Source organism: Sceloporus undulatus, chromosome 5 (assembly GCF_019175285.1).
Source record: "Sceloporus undulatus isolate JIND9_A2432 ecotype Alabama chromosome 5, SceUnd_v1.1, whole genome shotgun sequence".
Classification (NCBI taxonomy): domain Eukaryota; kingdom Metazoa; phylum Chordata; class Lepidosauria; order Squamata; family Phrynosomatidae; genus Sceloporus; species Sceloporus undulatus.
Window position 1 is genome coordinate 105,235,553 of NC_056526.1, and position 25,795 is coordinate 105,261,347.

The window sequence follows — 25,795 nt, forward strand, 5'->3', positions numbered from 1 at the left end:
TGCCTTTTGCAGCAGCCCCATTGCAGGAAAATTGATAGGAAGAACACCAGAAGTCAATGAATGAGCCAGGTTCATTCTTGACATCTTTAGCTATTTGCCTGGCATGGTTACGAACCAGGTTTTGAGAGAATGCATCTATGGTTATGTTCCTGTGGATAATGGAAAAGAAGAGTTAAAAGGATGTTGTTTTTGATTGGGTGGATATAAGTGCTCCTGATAAAATTAATTCTGCATACCAATAGTCTAGCTAACTCTAGCTGTGTGAAAACACAACGTAATGTAATCTGGACTTTCCTTTTCACAGATCAATACATTCACTAGACAGAATGAAAACAGATTATTTTTCTTGGATACTGAGGGCCTACTGTACATTTGGCATTGTCGTCAAGGTTTGAATGATATGAGACCAAATAATGAATTGTCTGGATAGGTAGAATTCTGTTATTCTTCTTGTCTTGGCAAGTTATTAAATTGACTTGGACCATCCTGTTTTCATTATTCAGCCTCTTTTTAGTATTAATGTCTGAAGCACAAACATTTTTACCCAATTAAGCACCTTCACTGAAGGTACAGTACACTTTTATCTAATTGTAGAAACTAGTTTTATTGCCAAGTTCAGCTGTGGGAGCCATCTTGGAAAAATATAAATGTGTAGTTGTTGTTTTGAGTTGTTTCTGACTTGTGGCTACCTTATCACATATTGTGGCCTTCTCACTGTGTCTTATAATTGTATCTTTATCTATGTATATATAACCTTGCACATGGGCACCTGTTAGAGTCTACAAGAAAAAAGGCATAGTGTACAGAAAAAGTTTGCAGACACATTTCAGATTGGACTGACAATCATTTGCTTCACTTTGTAAGAGAAAATAGAGAATGGGGCAGTGGGATAGAGCGGTTACATAATCTAGGAGAGAGAATGATTGGAAACAGTATCTCCTAAAGAAAGAAAGAAATGGCTAACATCCTGGTTTGTTAATGGGGAATAAGGTTTATGTTGGTTTTTTCCATTGTAGGAAGTCTGCACCTCTAGTCATGTGGCGGGACAGGCTTTGTCTATATTTCAGATTTCGGGCTTCTGTCACTGGTGACATTAAAAATCTGTTATTTAATATTTGATAACTCATAAATTGAACACATGGGAATCTAGGTTTATGACTTTTATAAAGAAAGGACAGACCCTTTTCCTAGAGCCTCCCTTCAATGCTTTAATAACCAGGTCAGCCTAGCAGACTAGTGTATGAATCAAACCAACATTCAGACTAGACAAAATAATAAATCAACTGCAGTTTCTCATTCAGTATTCTTTATTAAACAACCAAACAGTCAGAAGTTTGGAAATAGCCATTTTTTTAAAAATGAGGTGGAACATATAATTTGTTAAATAAATATATTTAACTCAGAAAAGGCGACATAACAGCTGTCTGGTGCTAACTGAGACTTTCTATAGTTTTGACTCTTGGTCAGGCACTGATAGTCAGGTAAAGGCAAGTAGCTGAGCATTTACAAGGGGAGGGGGAAGGAGTCAAATTGAATAGTAAAGATATATACGGTAATCAATATGGGCACTAGACAGCCCTATATAGCATGCTCCTCTGCAGGGTCCCCAGTCTCTTCAGACTGTTTTCTCACACACAGAAGACCTGGTTGCTAGTAAGTAGGAGCGAAGTAAGCAGAGGATATCAGAAGAAGCACTGGTGTGCATGGAGAGAAAAACAAATGAGAAGGAAAAAGAGGGAAGAGAGAGAGAAAGGAGGAAAAGTGAGACATTGTGCATGAGGACAGGGGAACTAACAATGTACACTCTTCAGGTGCATCCAGAAAGTACCCAGTTACTCAGGGAGGATATTTTAATCCCAAATCACTCGACTATTTAGAAATGCCAGTTCTGGTGTCATGATTTCTGCCTATGCTTCGTCTTTTTCTTTGCTTAGAGGCATCTTTGTGGTGGATGGGACAGGATTACTGGGTTGACACTCTGAGTCAAATTAGACATAAAGATTGTGCATTCCTAATGATTAGCACATGATCTCCTCTGTATATTTCTTACAGAAAAATGTCTTAGCGGTCTTATGGTTATATATTTCTATTAAATATCCCTTTCCCCAAGACAACACTGAATTTTAGGAGTCAGTGTGTTTGGCAGGCAGTTGGCATTGAGATTGGGCCTCTTGACAGGTGACCTCATAACTGCAAAGGAGGACAAGGCACTGTAAAATGCAGGATATTCAAGAAAAATGTAGGATGTAGCAAAATAAAAGCTACAGACACTAATATAAATTTAAATTCATGCTTCTTAGCCATGCTCATAATGGAGGACATTTTGGCATTCCTCCTAGACAGACGGTTGGAATGGAGGACAGGTCCTTGAAAAGGAGGATGTCTGGTCATCCTGCCTCTTGATAACCATCCATAATAATAGTGTGTGTGTGTGTGTGTGTGTGTGTGTGTGTATGCTTGTGCATAAGTATGCAACATTGAAGCATGTGTCAGTGTCTGTTATAGATTCAATACTGTGAAAAACTAGACAACTGAAATTTGACGTGGATACTAAGAACTATTGGCATTATTTTGTTTTTAAAATGGATTTTAGTTCATTCAGATGTGTCTGTAACTTTTAAGTACCATCTTCAGTCTCTAGATGTCACAACCTCCCTAACTGGAAAAGACAAAACTAGAGATAGAGTTAAGCCTCATTTGTCCAAAGAGCCCTTAGAAAGCCTCATGTCTTCCTTTCCTTTTCTGGCCCCCTGAAGTCTTCAAATAGTTTACTGGGGGAGAAAGGGAAGCTCTGGCTATTTGGTAAGTGGGAGTGGAGTGGCAGAGGGAAAGTCTGAATGATCTCTTAGGTAGAGAGAGAGAAAGACCAGTAAGAAACAAAACAAGACAGAGAGGAAAAATAAAGGAAAGGGGATTAAGAGGTTGAATAAAAAGGTAAAGCTCCCTTGACATGAATGTCCAGTCATAACAGACTATAGGGGTGGTGCTCATCTCCGTTACAAAGCTGAAAGCCAGTGTTGTCCAAGGACTGCTCTGGTGGCCACGTGGCCAGAATGACTGCACCGAACGTTGTTACCTTCCCACCGAAGTGGTACCTATCTACTTGCATTTGTAAGCTTTTGAATTGCTATGTTGACAGAAGCTGGGACTAGTGACAGGAGCTCACCCCATCATGCAGCATTCAGGCCTCGAACTGCCAGCCTTAACTGGCATCTTAACCACTAAGCTCCCAAATCTGTAAGGTTAAATAAGAAGGAACAAAAGGGATTCTAACCATTATAAAGCTGGTATTTCTGCTGGTATTGTAATAATCCATTTTTCATCGTTTGGACAGTTAAAGGATCCATTTGTGGCATGGGTGTAATTTTTTATTTTGGAAAATTTATTTGACCTCGTTTTGAAAATGTGTATGTTAAAGGGCCTCGGTCCCATGTTTTCAGAACTGGCTCCAAGAATAACTGGTAGCTTCTTTAAGAACAGATGAAGTTGAGGATACTTATTAGACATCCATGTGTTACTTTAGACTTAGAAATGATATTCGCCAAATGGTTTGCAAAAATTAATTTTGATAAAAGTAGGGGAAAACGTCTATTCATGTGTTCTTTATTTTTCTGTGCTACATAGAAATAGTCATTGTTAAATTGCTTGTAGATAGAAAAAGCATTAGAAACAAAAGGTGAACACTGATTCACATGAGTTTTTTTTTTAAAGTCAGATTCCATTTAAAGGTTGCATTTAGTATTTGGCATTTATATAAAGCAAACTCAAGGTTGAATGCTGCATTCATTGTAAAATGAATGCAGAGTGAGTTTTTAAAATAAAACAACAACACCTCTGTGCAATTACTTCAGTGCATATCCATTCAGGTTAAGAATTTTCATCTTTGCTGTTGCCATAGCAATCTGTTCCCCTGTCACTACTACATTAAAAATCCATTCTGTTGCCAATATTGAACATGTAACAGACAAAAACATTTCTTTAAAATAGCTTTAGGTGTCTTATTTGCAACAGGAAACAGTATTTGTGTTTGAAGAAATACATACTTACAGGGAAATATTAGTAGTTGCTGTGCAATAAAATAGCACATTTTTACAGCTGACATAGTTGCTCTAAAATAGCAAGCGCACTAATGTAGTTTTGCTAAAGATCATTTAATCGTTTAATCATTTTCTTATAGGGTGTCAGCATAGGAGGAAGTTGAGTTAAATGTATTCTCTGTCACATGCTTATAATGAAAAACTTTAGCAGTGGGACAGGGAAATTGTTTTTGGTTGGGTTTTTTAAACATCATTTCTGATTATTACTTGGTACAGCATTCTAAGTGCTTTAAAATGGATTTGGTTTTAGTGGAAGAGATAACCTAAGATTTTTCTACTCTTGCCTTCAGCCATAATTTAGCATTCCCCTTCTGTAACTACAGAGGACAGACAGACAGTATTAATAAATTATAATATGCTTTGCAGTAGATACCTCACTGTAAAATTCCTGTTGAAGTAGTTGTAAAATATAAAAGTTTTTTTCCTGTCTTTTTCATATTTTTGACCATATTCATGTGTTTTCTTAAAACAAATATTTAGTAGCGAAGACTCAATTGAAATATATTGAAGCAAACCTTTTGAAGTAAGCAACACAACAATATTCTTGGTCTCAAAATGTCTCCAAATAAGTAAAAAAGAAAAAGTAAACATCATATTGAAAACAAATGGTCTTCACCTCTAGTTAGTTGAGAGATACTGCTTATATTCAAACTACAGTATTTTTTTCCTAGAAAAATACAGCATTACCATCCCACCTAGGTCATTAAATGTGTATTGTTTCAAATATGTCTGAGCATGTCTGTGTGCATTTATTAGATAAATTCCCCTGCCCCTATCTAGAGCCACATTGTGAAGCAACACACTGGTTTGAAATCCCTGCTTATCCTTTGACTGGTCTATCTTCTTTCAGTTATACCTTCTTCACAAGACAGTTGTGAGCCAAGAGAGACTTACTCAGGCCATCTAAGCTCCTTGGAGGCAAAGTGGGATATAAATAAAACAGTCTTTCCTGTGATGGGCCTGTGCAGACAGGCCAAAATAAAGCTGCTTCAGGTCACTTTGGAGGTATGCTGTTTAAATGACACACACATTTTAGGAGGCCAGAAGCCATGCCAAAGCTGTGTTCCAGTCCTTAGGACTGGAGCATGGCTTTGGTGCAGCTTCTGCCCTCTTAGGACGCATGCATCATTTAAACAGCATACCTCCAAAGTGACCCAAAGGAGCTTTATTTTGACCTGTCTGCACGGGCTCATTAGTGATTAATATTTAAACTGTGTTCTCTCTTGCTTAATTTCTTAGGGCTGAGCCTGATTTTGTTTTTAACACTGAAGGTTGTAATAGACTTTCAGTGGACAGTGCCCACAAAAGCTTATGCCATAATAAAAGTTGGTATTCTTTACGATGCTGTAGGACTATTCGCTGTTTCTATTGGAACAGACTACCGTGGCTAGCTGTCTGGATATTTTCTTTTCTAGATAACTTTAAACTTCTTCCATAATATAAAACTAGTCTGATAAAGCTGGTGTTTGTTTATCTGTGCTGCTATCATTTTGTTGTTAATTGTAGTGTTTCCATTATTTGCTAGTCCTGGGAGCTGCGTACACTGAGGTTGTGGCATATACAATCTGGACTCCCAACTTTGTAAAAGAAAGAAAGAAAGACACTAAGAAAGTTCCACAGTGCAGTTTGTTGTATTAACTCATGACAAAATCTGTTTGGATTACCACTGTGCCATCAGGATTTCTTCATGTCCTTTGGGTGTTTTTCCTCCTCTTGAAACACCATCTTGTAACAAAAGTAGACCGGCAGTGTTTCTTGTGCCTTTACCAAATGTTCTGATGGATAGTACTCTTCTACATGCATCCTCCAATCACTGTTTAAATTCTTGTATGATATTGTAGGTGGCTGCTACACTAATTCCCTTGCAAGTCTGCTCATTTAATTTTTCAGTCTCTTCATGCCACTAGGCCCTTTTACTACAACCTAGGTCCTTGAGTATGTACCCAACCTGAAGATATCATCCAGGCTGTTGGAATCCTTTGAGTTTTATTCTTACTTTTGTTTTTGAGGCTCTTTTGATAACAAAAATTGACACTACACCAAGTCATGCCAGCCTTCATGACCTTAAGGGGTTTTTTTGGGGGTGTGTGTGTGTGAAATAGGGCAGATATAAAATCCATGCCCTGTGCCTACTTACTCAAAGCCTGTCCTGGTAACATTGGCATAGCCTTTGAGGCACATTACCTCCTCTGTGCCAGTTTGAGACAATGGAGTAAAATGTTGGTGGCATATATTTTGTAGTTAAAAACACCAGCTCTAGGCAAAGATCTGAAACTTCTGATTTAGAATAAGACGTATATATGTTTAGAAAGCTTGTTAAAATCCATGTGTGTGTGTGGAAAGTTATTTTATATTTTACTTACATTTTTAACTTTTCCTGTTTGATATCCACTATTCTCAATGGCTTCTGCTTATGATCTTTTGATAGTCTCAATCTACCCTCTATTACCAAGTCCCCGTCCTATCTCTAAAGTGCATAGCAATGTAGACATTTCAGGAGGTCACCGCTGACTGCATGTAGACTGCAGATAGAGAAGAGATGTGAAGTTATCTTTTGACTTTTATGGTCCTTTTTTATTAAAATGCTTAGTGCCATAAATGTAGTAATAAGAAACTCATTTATCTTGACAAAAGTGCTGCTATAAACTATTCTGCGCTCATAAAATAACCTTTTAAATTATTGTTTCTGCTGGTATCAATAAATTCATACAAAGTGCTTAAAGGTCAGACATTGCCAGAAAAATGTCTTTTCAGCTTGTTAATTAAAGGTTCATAAGAATGTGCACCAGTTTGCTCTTTTGACAAATGGAGAAAGAGGGGGGAAATGCCTCTTCTCAGAAATGGATGGCAATGGCAGAATGGCAGCTGAAAATGACCAGAAAAAGCCAGAGACAGTATGTCAAAAATTCTGGTACCATTCAGGTTGTGTGTGTAAAGAAAATTTGTTACTGTTTACAAGATAGTAACTGAACCCATTGTTCCTTCTCTCAAACACTAAGAAATCTGTCAACCCCCATTCTAATTGCATTTTAATATTATTAAACGTGTAGGTATGGGTATCTAGTGCAGAATCCAGATGCTTTGGGCAGTGACCTCTCTGTGACAAAATCTCTAAGGATATGGCTGAGCAAGGTCTTGTCTCATGGTGTTGTGAGATCTAGTCTGAAGAAGGGCCCTTCAGAGACCATCCAGAGAAAAAGACTAAAACCATACAGTTCCTTTGAAACTTAGGGTCCATATATCTTGTGTGAGGAACCACCAAGCTACCACATCTCCAGTGGATGATTTTGTGTAAGTTTGTGTAAGCAAAGGTGCCATAGTGGTGATGGTGTAGGAAGTCATAATCCAGCAACATCAGTGTTTTAGTACTGAAAAAATTTGTTTCATTACATTCATGAAGCTAAAGATTGGCACTGGGCTAAAAATGTATATATTTATTTCTACGCTGCCTTTCTCCCTGAAAGGGGCCAACAGTGGCTCAGAAATAAAACCATTTAAAAACATAACAGTAAAAACTTATTGAGGGACTGTCGTTGCTCTTGAGAGTTTCACAGCATTGTCCCAAGCCCTGCCCTTTGCTGACATAGCTCTTAGCTTTCTGGAAACTTACTCTATTGGACTTGTCTTGTCAGTCTCCACTAGGCCTTGCTCAGCATATAGGTTTGGGAGAACTTGGCATTGGGTTTGACTACTACATTGCAGCAACTTGTGTAACTGGTGTCCCCAAACCCAAAGGCAGGCAGCCAGACATGTATGACAGATCAAAAATAAATCTTTATTTTTTATCAATTACAAGTCATTCCACATTGTGATAGTCCACTAGCCATTTCTGCTACTTCTCTGTAACTAGGAAAACAGAAGGCATTTGCAAGCATCCATCCAAGCTGTTGGACTAGCATTTGGCTTAGCGGGACAAGAGGTTTGCATAATGGTGCAAGCTGATGATGAAGGGAGAAATATAAGCTCACTTCTCAGCGTAAGCACAAACATGCTCTTGTCATTTAAGAAGAATAATTACCTTGCCCAAAGAATTTCTGCCCTTTTCCCAGTGCATTACATGGGATAGGAAGACTCTGTTTTTTCAACATGCCATACAGCTTTGAAAAATAAGCTTTGAAAAATAAGCAAACATATTTTCTTGAGAGAAATGTGCAGCTCAATGGAAGACTGATTCAGCATCTGCCATATGAGTCGTATTGAGATTATCCATGGCAGCTGTGTTATAAGTCCTACCAATATCTGGTGTGCATTTGTCTTGGTCCAGAGGAAATGGTTTCTTTTTGCTTGTGCCCTGGCTAGAGAAACCTGTCTTGCTCATTCTCTGATCCTATATTATGCATCTATATTATGTAGCAGTAAACTGAACCACACTCTTTCAGATTGTGCTCCCACCCAACAGTACAAATTAAAAGATGCAGTTGCAACAAAATTATGTACTTTTTCTGAACACTGTAATAGTTATGGTATCTTATCCTGGAATTTAGCTTTTAGTGCTTGTGGTCCTTCCATAAGGGAATACGTTATGTAAGAGAATTAGGAATTCTGCCCTTTCATCTCAACTCTCTTCCCCATTTGACATGTGTATTGAGCCTTCATTGTTTCCTCAGTAAAACAAAGTGAGTTAAGCTAACATGTTGCAGCAAAGTGCTTTGAAATTCTTTTGGGAAAGTAACTGCATATCTGCACTCTGTATTCATCATGTTAATAATTTATTTTCTGCTGTCAGTATGCTGACAAATGATTTGTTTTAAAAATATATTAAACACTAAATCCCACACTTAATCCACCTGATCCAAAAGAGCCTGACACCACATATTTTCTCTGGTACTGTACTAGGCTAGTGGAGTGCAATACTGGGAACCAGTGGGGTTCCAGAAAATATCTGGAGGTTCTGAGGCTTAGGCAGTGCCTACTGCTTCCCCCCCCCCCCCCCGAAATCTGTTACTGAGGTGCATCAGCTATCAGTAATAAGATTTAATTGTATTTGGGTACAGATTTTTTTTTCCAGAGCTCAGGATAATGATTTTATTGGCTTGCAGTTCCCAATTCCTTACAACTGGTTATGCTCGTTGGAGCAATTGAAAGTTTCTGTCCAACAGCATATGAAGGATTACATGATTCCCATCCCTAAAGTAGTGAAAAATTGCATGGTGATCCCAACTGTGAGAAATATGTCATGCTCATATCAGTGGAATAGAGCCTGTATGTGAGGTTTCAGGTAGTAGATTTCATTGATTCTCTTGCTTAGACAAATTTGGGATTGAAAACATAGGATAGGTTTTGGGCTGTGAACCCCATGGTGTCCTTGTTATCAATGCCAACCTTTTTTGATGTGGAAGCAAACTAGGTAGAGCTCTTGAGGGAGAGTTCTGTTTTCATTGTACACTTCAGCTGAAACATTGTTAAGTGTTATTGCTATGAATTCATATATTCTAGGATAGTGGCATTTTGTGTGTGGAAACATGTGGGACAATGATAATTTTTGGTCTTTCCCTGAGGCCTTGGACTTTTTCATTCATGATAAAGGCTGAGCTCCTGGTTGTATAACTGACTTCTGGTGCCCTTCCAGCCCTCATCTCTAAATGCATGTCACAGATGGTTTGGTAATGGTTAGAGTGTAGATGTGACTATATAACGTTTCTTATGAGTTCTCTTCACTATTGTTTTATCCTGATAAATGAGGGAAAAGAAGCAATTAAAAAGTCTGGGGATTTGCTGCAGAATGGGCCCAGTTTACCTGGGCATCAATTGATTTATTTTGCTGAAGAAATGAAAAAAATTAATCCAGGTATTATTTATTCCAAGTCCAGACAGAGAGGCATGTGCCTAACATGCTTTATTTTTTTTTTGCGCGCGCGTGCACGGGAGCAGGGTTGTTATAAATCCAAAACTATATCCACAAGTGGTTCCCCTATATACAAGTGGATCAAGTGTATCCTTGGCATGTGTGCACTGACTGAGCATATGGTTTAGAAGGTTGAAAAAGAATAAAATTTAGTTCAAAAGGTTAACTTGGATACATTTGAAAATTTTTTTTTTATTAAAAGGTCTTTTAACATTTGGTAGCACTCAGTCTTCATGCAGGTCAATGGAACATAAGATTTCTGCATTCAGCTGGATTCTTGATTTAAGTAGACTGACCTACAACCTGGTAGTTACTAGAAATTCATACCAGCTTCCACTCTTGCATTTTGCTGTTTCTGACACACAGCTCTCCAAGCTGCAACAAAGATATAGCCATGGATGACACTGCAGAGCTGTTAGCTCTCAGCACAGACTATATTTTGTGGATAAAAACAATAGATAACACTGCAAGATTATTGTAAGCTATTCTGTTAGCTTTAGTCCAGCCTGGAGTTGATGACATCTTCTTATTGTGCATGGATACAGCTGTTTTTATTACAAAGCACAGACGTGGAACTAGAATATATGATAATGTTTTGTGATGATGGTAGGTAATTATACATTTTATAAAGAGAAGTGTCTGTCTTTTGCTGGTCATGCCCTTGTAAGTTCAGTTTATTTCAATAGGAGAGTTATATTCTATTCAGTATCTCTGTTCAAATCAATAAGACTTGAAAATGTATCTTCTTAGATTGACCATTAATAACCAGTTAAATATTCCTTCTCTTTTTGGCTATACTGTGTTTGCTGTGCAGCATATTTTCCTGAATAGCTTTAGAAACTACAGCAATGTACTCAGTTTTCCTCACTCTAAACATTAGCATATGCTTTTCTTTTCTTGCTAGTAAAACCTAAAAGTAGTTCGTGAAATGAATTTTTAAAAAAAATCCCCAATCACAACAATTCATAGGTATGAAGTGTATGTTCTGCCAGGCAACCTTCTGTAAGACTCATTTTCTTACTTTAGAATAAAGAGATACAGCCAGACGCAGTCAGGTACCAATGAAAATAAACAAAATTGGGATTTTCTAGCCCTTCGCTGCTAGGTTTTTTAAAAAACAGTTTAAAAAACACAACAGCTTTTCCTTTTCAGTATTAAAACAATTGAGCTGTGATATTAAGAGAGTGGTAAACATTTGGCACATATTGTTTAGCTCTAAAAATTTCATAACTGAAGAATACTATAATTTGTTTTCATTCTCTTGAGAGGTGCCTGCGCGGCTCTGAACTTCTTTGGGGAAATAAATTGACAGCGTTTTCTAAGAGTGTAGGTGACAGGACTAATGATAGCTTCATTGGAAAACACAGCCAGAACTCCTGGTCCACAGACACCAAGAGAAATGAACTTAGTAGTACAAAGAAGCTGCCTGGCTGCTTTGCTCCCATTCCCTTCAACTCCCCTTTTTATTGTTGGTGGGTTCTGTGCTGTTGTTTTTTCTTTAAATACCCCCCCCCCCCCACGCTGTTTTATAGAACAAACCCTAGGATGATAACTCCCTGCCGAGGAAACTGTTTTATCTTTTGTCAGATGAGGCAATGTAGTGTTGGGAAAGGAAGGCAACTGAAAAATAGTGTAGTTTTGACACATCTCCTGCTTTTGTTAACTTTGATTTTAACTATAAGATACTTTTTTTTGTTAGTTCTCATCAGATTTAAGTCTGTGGGAAGAAATTACATGACTCTTAGGACTATAGCACACAATAAATTTCCTATGTGTCACTTTTCTGTTGGGCATTTTAACTACACTATCAGTTGTGACAAATGTATACAAGTCTGTTTTGTTACATTTACATCTCTGCTAAAAAAAATTGGGTCTCTTGCCACAGACACTGGAGCACTGCTGTGCTTGAAGCATAGTACTTTCTTTGTAGAAATTTATATCCGTGAGGAAGATTCATTCTGTGTGAAAAAGTCCTGTAAGGGTATGAACATTCACAGTATGGTATGAGAACAGGAGGAGTGTTTTCTAATAAATTGACTGTGTTTTAAAATCACTTTCTCCCTCTGAAGGAATTCTTTAAAACAAATGTCATTACATGTACTGTACATCTAATTTATCCCACTGGTCTTATTCATCTTGCATTAAGCTTATGTTGGCATTGGGTGTACTCCAGTTTATATTCTGTGCAACCCTGTGAGATAGGCTAGGTTGTAGGTGAGACTAGCTAGCCCAGATCTACATAATGAATACCTCATAAGAGATAAATTGCAAGAACCCTAGCAAGGGGTCTTTCTTCTTCAAGATAAACATTCTGTTAAGGACATCACCCTGAATAATATGTGCAACGGAATTGATATAAGCAGTCAGGTGGCTGGGAGAGGTTTGATTTAGAAGGTGTTTTTGAAAGAGATGCCATTTCAAATCCTGAAAATGTGTGTGGTGTTATTGTTTTTCCTGGCAGAATTTGGGAACCATTACTGCCGTGCCGATTAAAGTTCCTCAGGTCAGCTCCTTGCAGAGGCTGGCAGGACAAAGACCAGCAGTGCTACCTCAGGTAAGAACACTAGTTTCATTTGTTATGTGCTTTCATTTCACTGGTTTTATGTGATTATACTCAAATTGTGAACCGTTTGTTAGGTTTAAGTGATTCATTCAGTTCACTAAGCCCCATGGAGTGGATCATGCAAGGGCCTGTCGCCTGCTTTTCATAAGAGTTCTGCACCCATGGACGCTGGCTTCTGTGTACACATCCCTACCAGGCCACAGAACCTGAAACACAATTTCATTTCACTAATTCATTGGTTATTGTGAGTTGTATTTCATTCTGACCATGCCTCTGTGGCTGGGAACCCGAACATCTAGGCAGTAGTTCAGTGTTATGGCTTTTGCTTGTTTGAGATTTTTAATAGCTATGTTTTTAATTGATTTTATTTATGGCTATCTTATGATATTTCAAATGTTGGTATCATTTTAGTTAGGTTTATTTTAACTTTTGCAGGGACCTTGTCAGATGCAGGATGAAACATCATCCAAACATCATCCAAATGTGGCAGAAACATTGCGGAAGCACCAGGGAATGTGATAATCCATGGCACTTCTAAAGTGTAATTGAGACTTCCCGCTATGTTCCCATCATGGAATTGTTCGCAGGGAAGCCAGGAGGAGCCATTTTCTGAATAATGGGATATCCCGTTATTCAGAAAATGGCTTTCCCACAAACGATTCCGTGATGGGAACTTAGTGGGATGCCTCAATTACACTTTAGAAGCACCACAGATGATCACATCCCTGGCGCTTCCACAATGTTTCTGACACGTTTGGATGACATTTCGCCCATGTCTGATAAGCTTCTAAATCACCTTGAATCCAAGACTGGGAAAAAGGCAAATAGTAGTAGTAGTGGTGGTAGTAGCAACAAAAACAACAACAATAATAGCAGCAGCAATACAAGTGAGAGAGAAGCTTCTTCCCAAAGTTTTTTTCAGTAGAACAGTCGGTCAGTAAAGCATTATTTTAGATATAGTCAGAGAAACATTATTTTGCCTTAGACAGAAACGCACCAACTGTTTAGAGTCAACTTTTTCAAGACTGCAAAACACTCAGTAATAGAGATGGAGTTACTGTCACTTATAATGCCTCATTGGCCAGTATTTCTTTTGAAGATATATGTACAGTATGTTGGATATTCTGCATAGGAAAAGCCCAATAGAGAGCTTCTCACTCTTGCCCTCCTAAGTGATACGTGCCTTAGTCGCCAAAGATGAGAATCATTAGGAGAAAATTATTATTTATAAAGTCCAGAGAAGTCTGTAAGAGCTATTGTTAACTATTAGTTTTGGGTGAGAAGGCCCTGTTTGTGTTACCTTTCAGACAATTTGAAGGAGAAACAATAATGAGACTGGATCCATATAATATGCATATAAACTGTAGTAAAAATACAGTTTTTAAAACCTTCTGTTAAAAATACATACTGGTATAACAAAGGTTTGGCTGCAGTTGCTTCCTCACAGTCTGAGAACTGCATATAATGCAGAAGAGCACTTACAGGATATATGTTTTAATATTTTACCTTTGCTTAAAAAAAAAACACCCTTAAAAACCTGGCCAAAAGCACTTAATTTTCTTTTGAGGCTCAAGTCAAGGTGATGATTTTTGTTTTTGAAGTCCTACCAGTTCTGGACACAGAATGCTTTTTCCCACCTGTACCTCCCTGGAAATTATAATCATAAGAATGAGCCCTGGTTTGACTTCTTTTGTCATTTAAGGCCTGTCGCATAGCAGTAAGAAGCAGGAACACTGTTACCTGACTTTTTGCCTCTTGTCTGGTGGCACAGTTTTCCTGTTTTAGTAACAGTAAACATTTAAATGGTGTTCAGCACCAGAATCATTCATTATAGGTTGATTTCTTTAAAGGACAGATGTTATAATGCTGTTGTGGTTGCCTTCATGTTGTTTCTGATTTATGACAACCCTATCATGGGATTTTCTTAGCAATATTTGTTGAGAGGATTTTCCTTTGCCTTCCTCGGAGGCAGTTATAACACCAGTGAATATCTCCTAAGATTTGGCTGTAAATGTCTGAGTACCCTAACATAGCAACTGAGTAAATGTTGAGGTTAGAAAGAGGGAGGGATATATCTAATTCTGCAGCAGCATTATATTCTTCCTGTTGAATTTGTATCTAGTGGTAATTAGAGGTGGATTTGTTTTTAGAAATTTTGAAACTCTTGGGAATAAGTCATCTTCCACATTTTTAAAGGGGAAGAAATTTGGAGAAATTGAAATACAGAATTGAAATAGTCAGTACTGTACTTACTTCCATAGCAAAAGGTAACTTTCTTTTATGGCTTTATAACAAAAAAAAAACAAACTTCACTTTTAGGTCAAAAACATACTGGAGAAATAATCCAGTTTGAGACTGCTTTAACTGCCTTGGCTCAATGCTAGGAAATTGTAGTTTATTGTGACAGAGAGGGCTAAATGTCTCACAAAACTACAGTTCCCCAAATTCCCTAGCATTAAGCCAGGGCAGTTAAAGCAGTCACAAACTCAATTAATTCTACAGTATATTTTGGACTATTGCTTAATTAAGGTATGAGATTGTACTATTTGGCATTTTTAATCAAATATGGAATGCCACTTGGATTTGAATGTCTATGTCTGTAATCTATACAAGAATTATCAATCTCTAATTCTGCAGATTGACTTAATACAGTTTCATACTGTGCAATTCCTGGAATTTTCTTTCCTCCCCCTCAAAAATAGTTTCTAGTTTTTCCACTAGAAAAATATAATTTTTTTTTATCCCTCCCCCACAACTAGACTTTCATGCCTCAAGTGGTGAAGTCAGAGCATCTACTAGAAAGGTACACCAGAGGTATTTCTCAAGCCAGTTTATGAACTTGGTGAGATACTGTCAACTGCAAATGCCTGTTTTTTAAATAACCCGATCACCTGTGTTAAGAATCTTACCCAAGTGATTGCCTAAGAAGCATTAACAGTAGAGGTAGTTGGCTTTCTGTTTTAGGCTATGCTTAAAACATAAATGCTAGAGAGTTTTGCTCTGAGCTAGTCGCACTGAGGAACGATCAAGGCTGATGTACGTTCTTGCATTCTCATCTATCTTTGAATTCTTATTTGTCACAACAGCAATTCATAGTATCAGACAGTTGTTACTGAAATAGCATTACTACTGTTTACAAATGTACTTGTAACTTGCTATTCTTCATAACAAAGGACAACATTTTGTAAGAAATCCAAATGAAATATTGTGTGCTGAACAAAGAAACCATGTAGGCGAGTAACAATTCCAAAAGTATTTGTGAAAATGTAGAGGGGGCAGGTTGTGCGTGGAACATAAATAATGACATATTTCAAGAAAGATCTCCCACCTGACTCTATTGTACCAGTATGTTAGTGAGTGTGCTGCTGTTTTCATCTGAGAAACTTGTTTCCCTAGCAGCAAGATGGAGGGTGCTCAGACTAGTAGACTAAATCCAATAGCTTTGTTGCCTTAGAAGGTGTTTGAAACTATGTGGCAAGCATATGCTGAAACAAAATAATTCTCACCTGCATCCAACATGTGCTCCTCTTGCTGCAAGATCTTTTGGGCTGAAGCAAAGAGTTGAAAAAAGAGTGCCTAATTTTTGGGCAAGGACTAACTACTTGAAAATCATGTACTGTATATGTCAGTTCCCTACCTGTGGCTAGTTCAATGCATAAAGCCACAGTCACAAACAGGATTAGATTTTTACTTTAGTTTTTGAACATGTTGGCATTCCTTCCTCCAAAGCTTTTAGTATGCAGATTCTCATGTAAAAGCATTAACAGTCGGTCTTCCATATTCGTGGCCTTGAGACCTGCAGTTTCGATTATTCGCGAGATCAAGGCTGCTAATGTGGGCATTGCTTGTCCCCTTCCCTCCCTGATCTCTCTCAGGGAGAGATCGGGAAGGCAAACAGTCTTTTTGGGGAGGGGCGAAGCCACCTCCTCCTCTCTTTGCATCCCTGATCTCTTTCTGGGCTGCCCGGGGGAGACTGGGAGGCATAGGGTCTTTTAGGAGTGAAGCCATATTCTCCCTTTGCATCCCCAATCTCTCTCTGGGTTGTCCAGGGACAGACCAGAAAGGCAAAGGGTCTTTTTTTGGGGGGGGGGAGGGGTGAAGCCGCCATCTCCCTTTCTGGTCCTGATGGCTTCCTGAGCAGCCCAGAGAGTGATCCGGCAGGGAAAGTGGCAGGAAGCCAGTTAAAAGGATGGAAGGGTGAGGAAAATGGAGTGCGAGCCCCTGCTCCTCCTCCCCCATCCACTCCTCCCTTTAACTGGCTTCACGTTTTTTCCACATTCATGGGGGTCTTGTTCCTCTAACCCCTGCAGATATGGAGGGAGGACTGTATATTAATAAAATGAAATGGTACCTTTGTTTATGAGAACCTCTGTAGCGTATGTCCAGGAATGCTGCCAGCACCCATGCACACATGCTGATAAGATGGCTAAATGTAAGAACTAAAGCTGAACAGCCAACAGATTACAGACCTCTTCTCTGAGCTGGGCCACAGAGCTGAGGCAGGATTAATAGAAGTCACAGAAGTCAGTACAGTCCGAGGTCAGGGAAGCCAGAAGGTAGGAGTACTGTAGTCGAGTCTGTTCCAAGGTCGTAGGTTCAGGGGCAGACAAAAATTCAAGAAGCACAGAGCTCAAGGAGCCAGTGCGGACAGCAACCAATATGATGGATCTGCAATAAACTCTGGCAAAGGGTCAGCGTTCTCCAGCTGCCTTAAATCAGAGATGCACTCCTTTGTGCCAGCTGATACTTATCTGCAGATTGCTTGTCTGCAAATCTCTTAGATCTCCGCAGGCAAGACCTCTCAGCTCTCCTTTGCCTAAAGGAAGGAATCTCCATACTTTGTTCTTCCACTTCCACTGGGGCAAAACTAGGCTACTGAGCGTCTGGAGGGGACCCCACAGAGCTAAGGTCTGGCTGAGTCTCAACCACTGGGGCTGGAAGATCAGAGCTGGGATCTGGCATGGCCTCAAGTTCCTCCTGCACCTGAGGAGCCACGACATCCTCATCATCCTCCTCTTGGCTGGCCAAGACATCGTAGTGGTTTGAGCATTGGATTACAGCTCTGGAGATCAGGGCTTGATTCCCCACTCAGCCATGGGAACCCGCATGGTGACCTTGGGCAAGTCACACACACTCAGCCCCAGAAAACCCTGTCACCATAACTTGAAAATGACTTGAAGGCTCACAGCAACAACAACAAGAAGCCTGTGTTTACCTATGCTGTACGTTAGAGCTTCCCAATGAAACTGTAGGCATGAGGCTTTATCATGAATAGAGATATAACATTTCAAAAATAACCCATTTTTTTTTCTTTTGGGGGAGGGAGATGAAAATTTTCAGAATAATTGGGAAAATGCAATATAGCGCGCCCACGCCATACGCGGGCGCACCATATGCAGCTTGAGCATATGCACTCAAGCTGCAGGGCGCACGCAGGGCGGAAGGGGCAGCGCGTCCCATTCAATTGAATGGGCGCGCTTGCCTGTTGCGCCCCGCGCGCCGCCGCACCGCCATGCACAAGCCCCATTGGAAACAATGGGGCTTGAGCATAGGTGGAATTCGCCTTATGCGGCAGGATCCAGAACGGATCCCCGCGTAAGGCGAGGGCCCACTGTATTAATGTTACAGATTAAAAGTCATTTTGTTATTTTAGGAACTCGAAATGCTTTGTATATAAAAATACAGTTTAGTCAAAATATAATTACAAACAGAACTACTGGTATATATACTGTATATCTACAAATGGAACTTCAAAGCCCTGAATAATGAAGAAAATGAATTATAAGGGACTCATTGGTTTTGCTAGTTTGAGGAGCAAACAACACCTTCCTTACCATAAAAACTGCGTAGGGGAATCAACATTAGCAAAACATTTAAAAAGTTTTGGGGAAATAATGGAAAATAACCCCCCACCACCAATTTTCTTATTCCCGCCCCATAGCCTTCCCATTTAATCACGAACAACCATGAACAGTGTGTAGGGAGAGGAGAAAAACAGTGTGAAGAGTCACATGTTCTCCTGTTGTAATTAATACACTAATGGCTCTCCTTTGTCTCTGTGGAGTTATTAAATCTTCATGAAAGCCCTCCACAACCCAGAAATTTAAAATTATTTATGTCTTAAGAAACAGATACCCTTATCTCAAAACATACAATGTTGTTTTACGTTGCAGTAAGTGGTAATAACTGCTGAGAGATGGACTACCAGTGATTTAGAGGTCAGCAATTGCTGAAAGCACCAATTACTTTAGAACTACTTAGGTAATACTGTGCTAGGGTACAGTGAATCTCTCTGTGTGTGTGTGTGTATTGTGTGCATATGCCCATGCACAAACTAGTTAGCTGTTTTTGCTAATATTTAGGATGAATTTGCAGGGAATGTGCTCTTTCCTGCTGCACATCAGGATAGACACTGTTGTGGTTTTGAATATTTTTCAGCTTTGTGGCATCAAAACAAATTGAGCAACAGCACACCATGTTTGAAATCATTATATACATACAGTTGAGAAAAGTTTGACATCTGTCATATACTAAGGAAATAATACTTTGCTTTCTCTGGAAAAGCAGCCCCATGGTAATTTCATTATACGTATTCACCAGCTGCAAGAATACTTGACACATTTCTGCTTATTAATCCTTTCCTCTCCTGATCTTTGTGTTGCCCTCCTACAGTATATACAGGTGCTACCTAATTTGTCTCACACATAGTGCTTGTTTATAAAGTCTAGGTTTATTGTTATCTTTGCCTATATTTTTTGGAAAAGTATCTTGTACATTGATGCGCTGGGTAAATGCACTGTAATAGTAAAACCAACGTCCATTAATACTAATAAAACATTGCAGGATGTGCTTACCATATCCTTTGTTGGATGACTACCTGGAACCATTCACAGTGGTGTTACGTTAGTCCTCGCTAAGCTCTGTGTACTGGCATTATATGTTGTAGGGTTTTACAAGGATGCGTGAAGTCTAACATACATATTTTCCTTTACCCATTCTCATAGCAATTTTCAATACAATCAGCTGTGTTTTGTTTCTGAGTAAACCATCTCCATGAGTTGGGTATCAGAGGCACTGGACTATGGTGGGTATTTTCTTACATAGGGAGCAGTTTTCAGAGAATAGCCATTGGGAGTCATCATTAGGGGGTCTAGAATGCAGTACCATTGATACATTGGCCGTACTGTATTCCTGTTACAGGTTGAGTCTCCCTTATCGGGAATTATGAAAACCAAAATATTCCAAAAACTAAAACTTTTTTTAATGGGTGGCTGGGATGGTGACACCTTTGTTTTCCAATGGTTCAATGTACACAAACTCTGTCCTGCAAAAATTGTATAAAAATTGTATAAAATTGCCTTCAGGTTATGTGTATAAGGTATGTAGGAAACATAAATGAATTTTATGTTTAGGTCCTTGGGTCCTATCTCCAAGATACGTACATATATGCAAATATATTCTAAAATACAAAAAATCAAAAACACCCCTGGTCTCAAGTATTTCGGATAACGGAAACTCAGCCAGTACATGTTAATCAGATGAGGCTCGTCAGGTTCTGAACTGGGTGCTGTGGTGGACTGGACGGGGCAGAAGCCCTGTTAGCTGGCTGCTCTTGTTGTCTCTTTTTAGTGGGACTGGATTTCTGCTGGAAGAAGCTTTGCAGCTTAGTAGTGCACCCTGATCTCTTTTTGTTCCTACATTCTCAAGTGGCCTCACTTGGTATGACCACTATACCCATTACTAGATGGGGCAGTGTGGTTACAGTGTTTCATGCATTAACAACATCTAGATAGGATTCTTAAAATGTTCTCAGACTTGAACTGGCCTTAGAGTCATAGGCCTTGAACAGTCAGCCCAGAAGGGCCATCATTGGGCTGATCCAGGGACGGGGCATGCACATGACGCATGCCTCCCGGATTGTGCAGAGGCTGTGCCAGGGCTGCTTAACGCAGCCCAAACCTGGCCACAAAAGGAGTGATTTCTTGCCGCTCCTTTTCATGGCCTGTTTGGGACCGTGGCAGCCGATCTCTTCAGGACCATGGTTTCTGGTTGCCACGGTCCCAAGGCAATTGGGGCATCTGCTTCACCCCATAGAATCATAGCATCTTAGACTTGGAAATGTCTACAAGGGCCATCTGGTTCAATCCCCTGTCAGTTCAAAAGCTGCTGTTAGTGCAAAACATAGAGGTTTGGATGTGTAGTGGAACACTGTTGTAACGTCAGGGTTAAAGGAGTTGCAGTGGCTGCCTGTTCACTACTGAGCCGCATTTAACTTGCATTGGCATGAAAAAAAGCAGTCAGTACAACTATAATCCAAGTTTACACTCCTGCCACCAAGGCAGACAAGGAAGAAATAAAAAAGATTCTAAGCAGGAGTCCAGGAGAAAATTGAACACACACTAAAACAGTAAATGCTGGTAATCATAGAACCGGTATGGTGTATGGTTTGAGCTTTGGACTGTAACTCTGGAGATCAGGGTTTGATTCTCTGCTCGGCCATGAAAACTGTATGATCTTGGGCAAGTCTGACTCTCTCAGCCTCAGAGGATAGCAATGGCAAACCCCCTCTGAAGAAACTTGGTTAAGAAAACCCTATGATAGGGTAACCTTAGGGTCTCCATAAATTAAAAATGACTTGGTGGCACACAACAACAACAATAACAACAACAATCATAAGCATTTGAAAACCAAATGTAGGAAACAGTTCAGAACTAACTATTGTAGGAGAATTTGGCCTGGGGTCAAGAAATAAACCAAGAAAGCAACTTACAATCTGTTGCAAACACATTTTTGGGCAATTACAAGGATATCATTAGATGGACCAATACAGTATTCAAATACAGTAAATAATGGGAAGCAGGATATTCTTTTCCCAAAAACAGGACTAGGATCAGACTCTGGCTCAGACTATGAAGTGCTAATACCAAAAATCAGGGCAAAGTTAAAGATGTAGATAAAGTCCAACATTGTGCCAAAATACAACCTGAAGAATATCCCTGAAGCATTTGAAGAATATGCAAAGAACAGATTTGCACTGTTAAGCCTAACTGATAGGGAACTAGAAAAACTCTGAATCCTAACTGGGGACATTATCTTGAAAGAATGCAAAAAGACACCATCTGTAACCAAAAAGAAAGAAAATACTTACTGGTTGATAGATGAAACTCTTTAAATGGTTAAGAACCAAAGAGAAGCAAAAAACAAAAACAAACAAACAAAAAAACAGGGTCTGCATCCTGAATGCAGTTATTCAGCAACTTGCATGCAGGGGCAAAAAGAACTGCAAAAATAATTAATGCAGATGGACAGAAGATGACAACAGTGGCATCACTAGGGAGGTGCAAATCACACCGTGTGACACCCCAGAGGGGGCTGCAACCCAGTAAGGCATTGTGTACCCAGAGAGGGGGCTGCCTTCTGAGTCTGGTGTGGTGATTGGTTCTGCGCCAGTCTCAGAAGGCCGGGGGCGGGGGGGGGGAGATAGCTACCTTCTGAGTCTGTCGTCGGATTCATTCAACTAATTTCCAATTAAAATCAGTCAACACACTTGGAAAAGAAGTGGGAAAAATAGGATTTGGATCCTCTGATTGAAGTTATTAATAGAAGGTCCATTAATTGATGATATCTTAGCCTAAAGGAAAGGGTAAATAAAACAAAGTGGGTGGATTTATGGAATTATTATAAAAATAAAAAAGAAGATTGTTAAGGATGACTTATATATGTAGAAGGGATATATTCTAGTGGGGTACATAGAGAAAGGAACTATAACAACAAAAGAAGCAGCAGTAGCAACAACAATAGTGTTTGTAACACCCCTTTATCTCCTTTTTATAAAAAGGTTGGTGTCTTATTGTATAAGAGAAGAACTGAAAGTTTAATCTGCAGTCAAGAAATCAGAAAAAGGCTAGGTCTTGGAAGGGCAGCTATGATGGAAAAGATCCTCAAGTGTAAACATATATAACTGAATACTAAAGTTAGGGTGATATATACCATGGTATTTCCCATTTCTATGTGTGGTTATAAAAGCCAAAGGGTGCTCAACAATGGCTCCTTTTCATCCTGGAGAGAAGTGACCAGTGGGGTCCCACAGGGCTCTGTCCTGGGCCCAGTGCTATTCAACATCTTTATCAGTGACTTGGAGCACAAAATTGGGGGCATACTTATCAAATTTGCAGATGACACCAAACTAGGGGGAGTAGCTAATACCCCTGAGGACAGGATCAAAATTCAAGATGACCTGAATAAACTAGAAAGCTGGGCCAAAGCTAACAAAATGAAATTCAACACGGAGAAATGTAAGGTACTGCACTTAGGGCGGAAAAATGAAATGCACAGATATAGGATGGGCAACACCTGGCTGAATGAAACTACATGTGAAAGGGATCTGGGAGTCCAAATTGAACATGAGTCAACAATGCGATGCAGCAGCTAAAAAGGCCAATGCAATTTTAGGGTGCATCAATAAAAGTATAGTGTCTAGATCAAGAGAAGTAATAGTGCCACTATATTCTGCTCTGGTCAGGCCCCACCTGGAATATTGTGTCCAGTTCTGGGCACCACAATTTTAAAAAGACGTTGAGAAACTGGATCATGTCCAAAGGAGAGCGACTAAAATAGTGAAGGGTCTGGAAGCCATGCCTTAAGAGGAACGACTTAGGGAGCTGGGGATGTTTAGCCTGGAGAAGAGAAGGTTAAGAGGTGATATGATAGCCCTGTTTAAATATTTGAAGGGATGTCATATTGAGGAGGGAGCAAGCTTGTTTTCTGCTGTTCCAGACACTAGGACCCAGAGAATAGGACATGGAACAATGGATGCAAGCTCCAGGAAAAGAGATTCCACCTCAACATTAGGAAGAACTTCCTGACAGTAAGGACTGTCTGACAGTGGAACACACTCCCTCGGAGTGTAATGGAATCTCCCTCCTTGGAGGTCTTTAAGCAGAGGCTGGATGGCCATCTGTCGGGGATAGGGGATTGCTTTGATTTGGATTTCCTGCATGGCAGGGGTTGGGACTGGATGGTCCCATTGCAGTCTCTTCCAACTCTATGATTCTATGACAAGGAGGACAATGAAGAAATCTGATATGAAGCAAATCAACTCATTTGAAATGTAGGACTAAAAAACAAATAAAATGGTTCCTAGAGCAAATCAAACCTCAACTCTCCCCACAAGCCAAGATGACTAAATTAAGACTGTCACACTTGGGCCCATATCAGTGCGAGGGACATGACGTTACTAAAAAAGACAATAATGTGTGGTAGGTAGAAGGCGTAGGAAAAGAAGGAGACCACATTACAGATGGATGAACTCAATCCAGGAAGCCAACAGCCCTGAATCTACAGGACCTAGAAGGCATGTTGATGATAGGATAACTGGGAAGCCACTCATTTCTTAGGGCTGCCATAAGTTGAAGGTCAACTTGACAGCATTAACAGGAAGAATTCAAAATGTTGGGGGCTAACATATCAGGAAATGAGGGCAGAGAAAATTGGATGGGAGTGAAACTCTGTGGTGACCTCTATGAAAACAGGACATGGGAGACTGTTTGGATATAATGGAAAACTGGCTATTTGAGTAAATGTAAGGCTTGTAAGCTCAACTCTACACTCTTTCTATGGCTTCTCTGGTCCTGATTTTTGCAAGAAATGTAGTAGCAGAGCAAACTATGGTCATTCTACAAACCAGAACTGGAAACCGCAGTCATCAACCATGGATTTGACTTGTTGTTCTGCAAACAAATTATGTCTATGAGTAAATTAAATGTCAGGATGGAATCACCATTGGCAATTTACGTAATTAGCCCTTCACCACCTTCCTCCACCCACAGATAACATTCCATCGACTGCAAAATGTAATCTGGTCCAATTACTTTTGAAGACAAACAACTGCAACGACCGGAATCAATATCCCACAGAGTACTTGTCATGGTAGGTTTTCAACATTGTAGTAGTGGACTATGTCTAGAATTTGTATGTGACATATCTATTATGAACACGTGTCAATGCAATCTCAAAAGTGTCTTCAACTTAGCAAGGAAAAGTTTGAGTGTCAATTTCTCTAACAATGCAAGAGCAAATTCTGTCTAACCAGCGATGAATGGATAAACCTTGCTAAGTTTCTTCCATGTCCTTTCTAGTCTTTTGGCTTGTTGAATACAGCAAGGCAGATATAAGATAGGACATTACACAGGATATTTTTCATTTGCTTAATGGGGGGATTAAACGAGGAAAGCTTCTTGTTTGATGTTCTGTAGGAGGTTGATTTGGTTGGCCTCTTGTGGTACCAGCTGTTTTTGGTTTTTTATTTTATTTTTTAGCAAGGCAGTGTCATTTATTATTTGTAAAAACGAATTAACTCTTTACACATACATTTGTGAACAGAAGCAGACAAAGAATAACTATGTAGTTATGCTGTGTTGTCACAAGGGGGCAGAAAAGGATCAAATTTGATGTAGCCAAGCCGTTGATATGAAACAAGAGCATGCAGTACGTGTTGGCGTTATATATGGAGGAAATTTTATTTATGATATAAATTATGTCAGTGGCAATGCAAAGCATTAAAATACACTGTGCGCAAAAGTATCTTTAAGCCAAGCCAAACTGCAGCCCTTATCTTGTTTTGGCCATAAATACATCTCCAATGCAGAATGGATTGTTTATTATCACTAATGGAATGTTTAATACATACTACTCTTCACAGAGGCCAGAAAGCCAAAGGTTAAGGCTACCATGCTGTGTCCTGAGGGTAGGAGTTGTTCTTAGTTGCATTCCTAGTAGGTCACATTTTGAATTGCTAGTGGTTCACACTTCTCCGGCTATTAGTTATTGCTGTTATTTGTGCAGTGCAGGCTAAAGACTTCCCACACAAAATAAATAAATAAATAAATAATAGGCAGGTGAAGTCTATGGGGACATTACAGTCCTAAAAGTTAATGAGTACTGCTGATGTGGGCAAGCTGGTGAGGCAAGCAAGGAAGACAACTTGTCCCTTCGATCCCCTCCTTCTTGGCTGATCATCAAGGGAGGAGATGCATTAAATTCAGTTAACACATATTATTAATGCAGCCTCAAGGGAGGGAAATTTTCCATCTTACTTAAAAAAAGTGGTGGTAGAGACCACTCTTAGAAGGCCCTCCTGGACACCCTGGTCCTAAACAACTATAGACCAGATCAAATCTCCCTTTTCTGGGCAAGGGGATCGAGGGGCAGTTCCTTTCCATTCCAGGGCAGTCTTTGGAGTAATACAAACTATCTAGACCAATTTCAGACTGGTGTCAGAGCAGGGACGAC

The 25,795-nt window shown here is 39.5% G+C and overlaps 1 protein-coding gene across 5 annotated transcripts in view; it reads left to right on the forward strand.

Moving 5' to 3' along the window:
- The window catches only part of PHF21B (PHD finger protein 21B), a 229,699-nt gene that overhangs the window by 163,117 nt on the left and 40,787 nt on the right, over nucleotides 1–25,795 (forward strand). For all 5 annotated transcript variants that reach the window (XM_042469500.1, XM_042469501.1, XM_042469503.1 and 2 more), the window contains one exon: nucleotides 12,404–12,496. In XM_042469500.1, coding sequence (XP_042325434.1) covers nucleotides 12,404–12,496 — 93 coding nt within the window. The remainder of the gene's footprint in view (nucleotides 1–12,403; nucleotides 12,497–25,795) is intronic.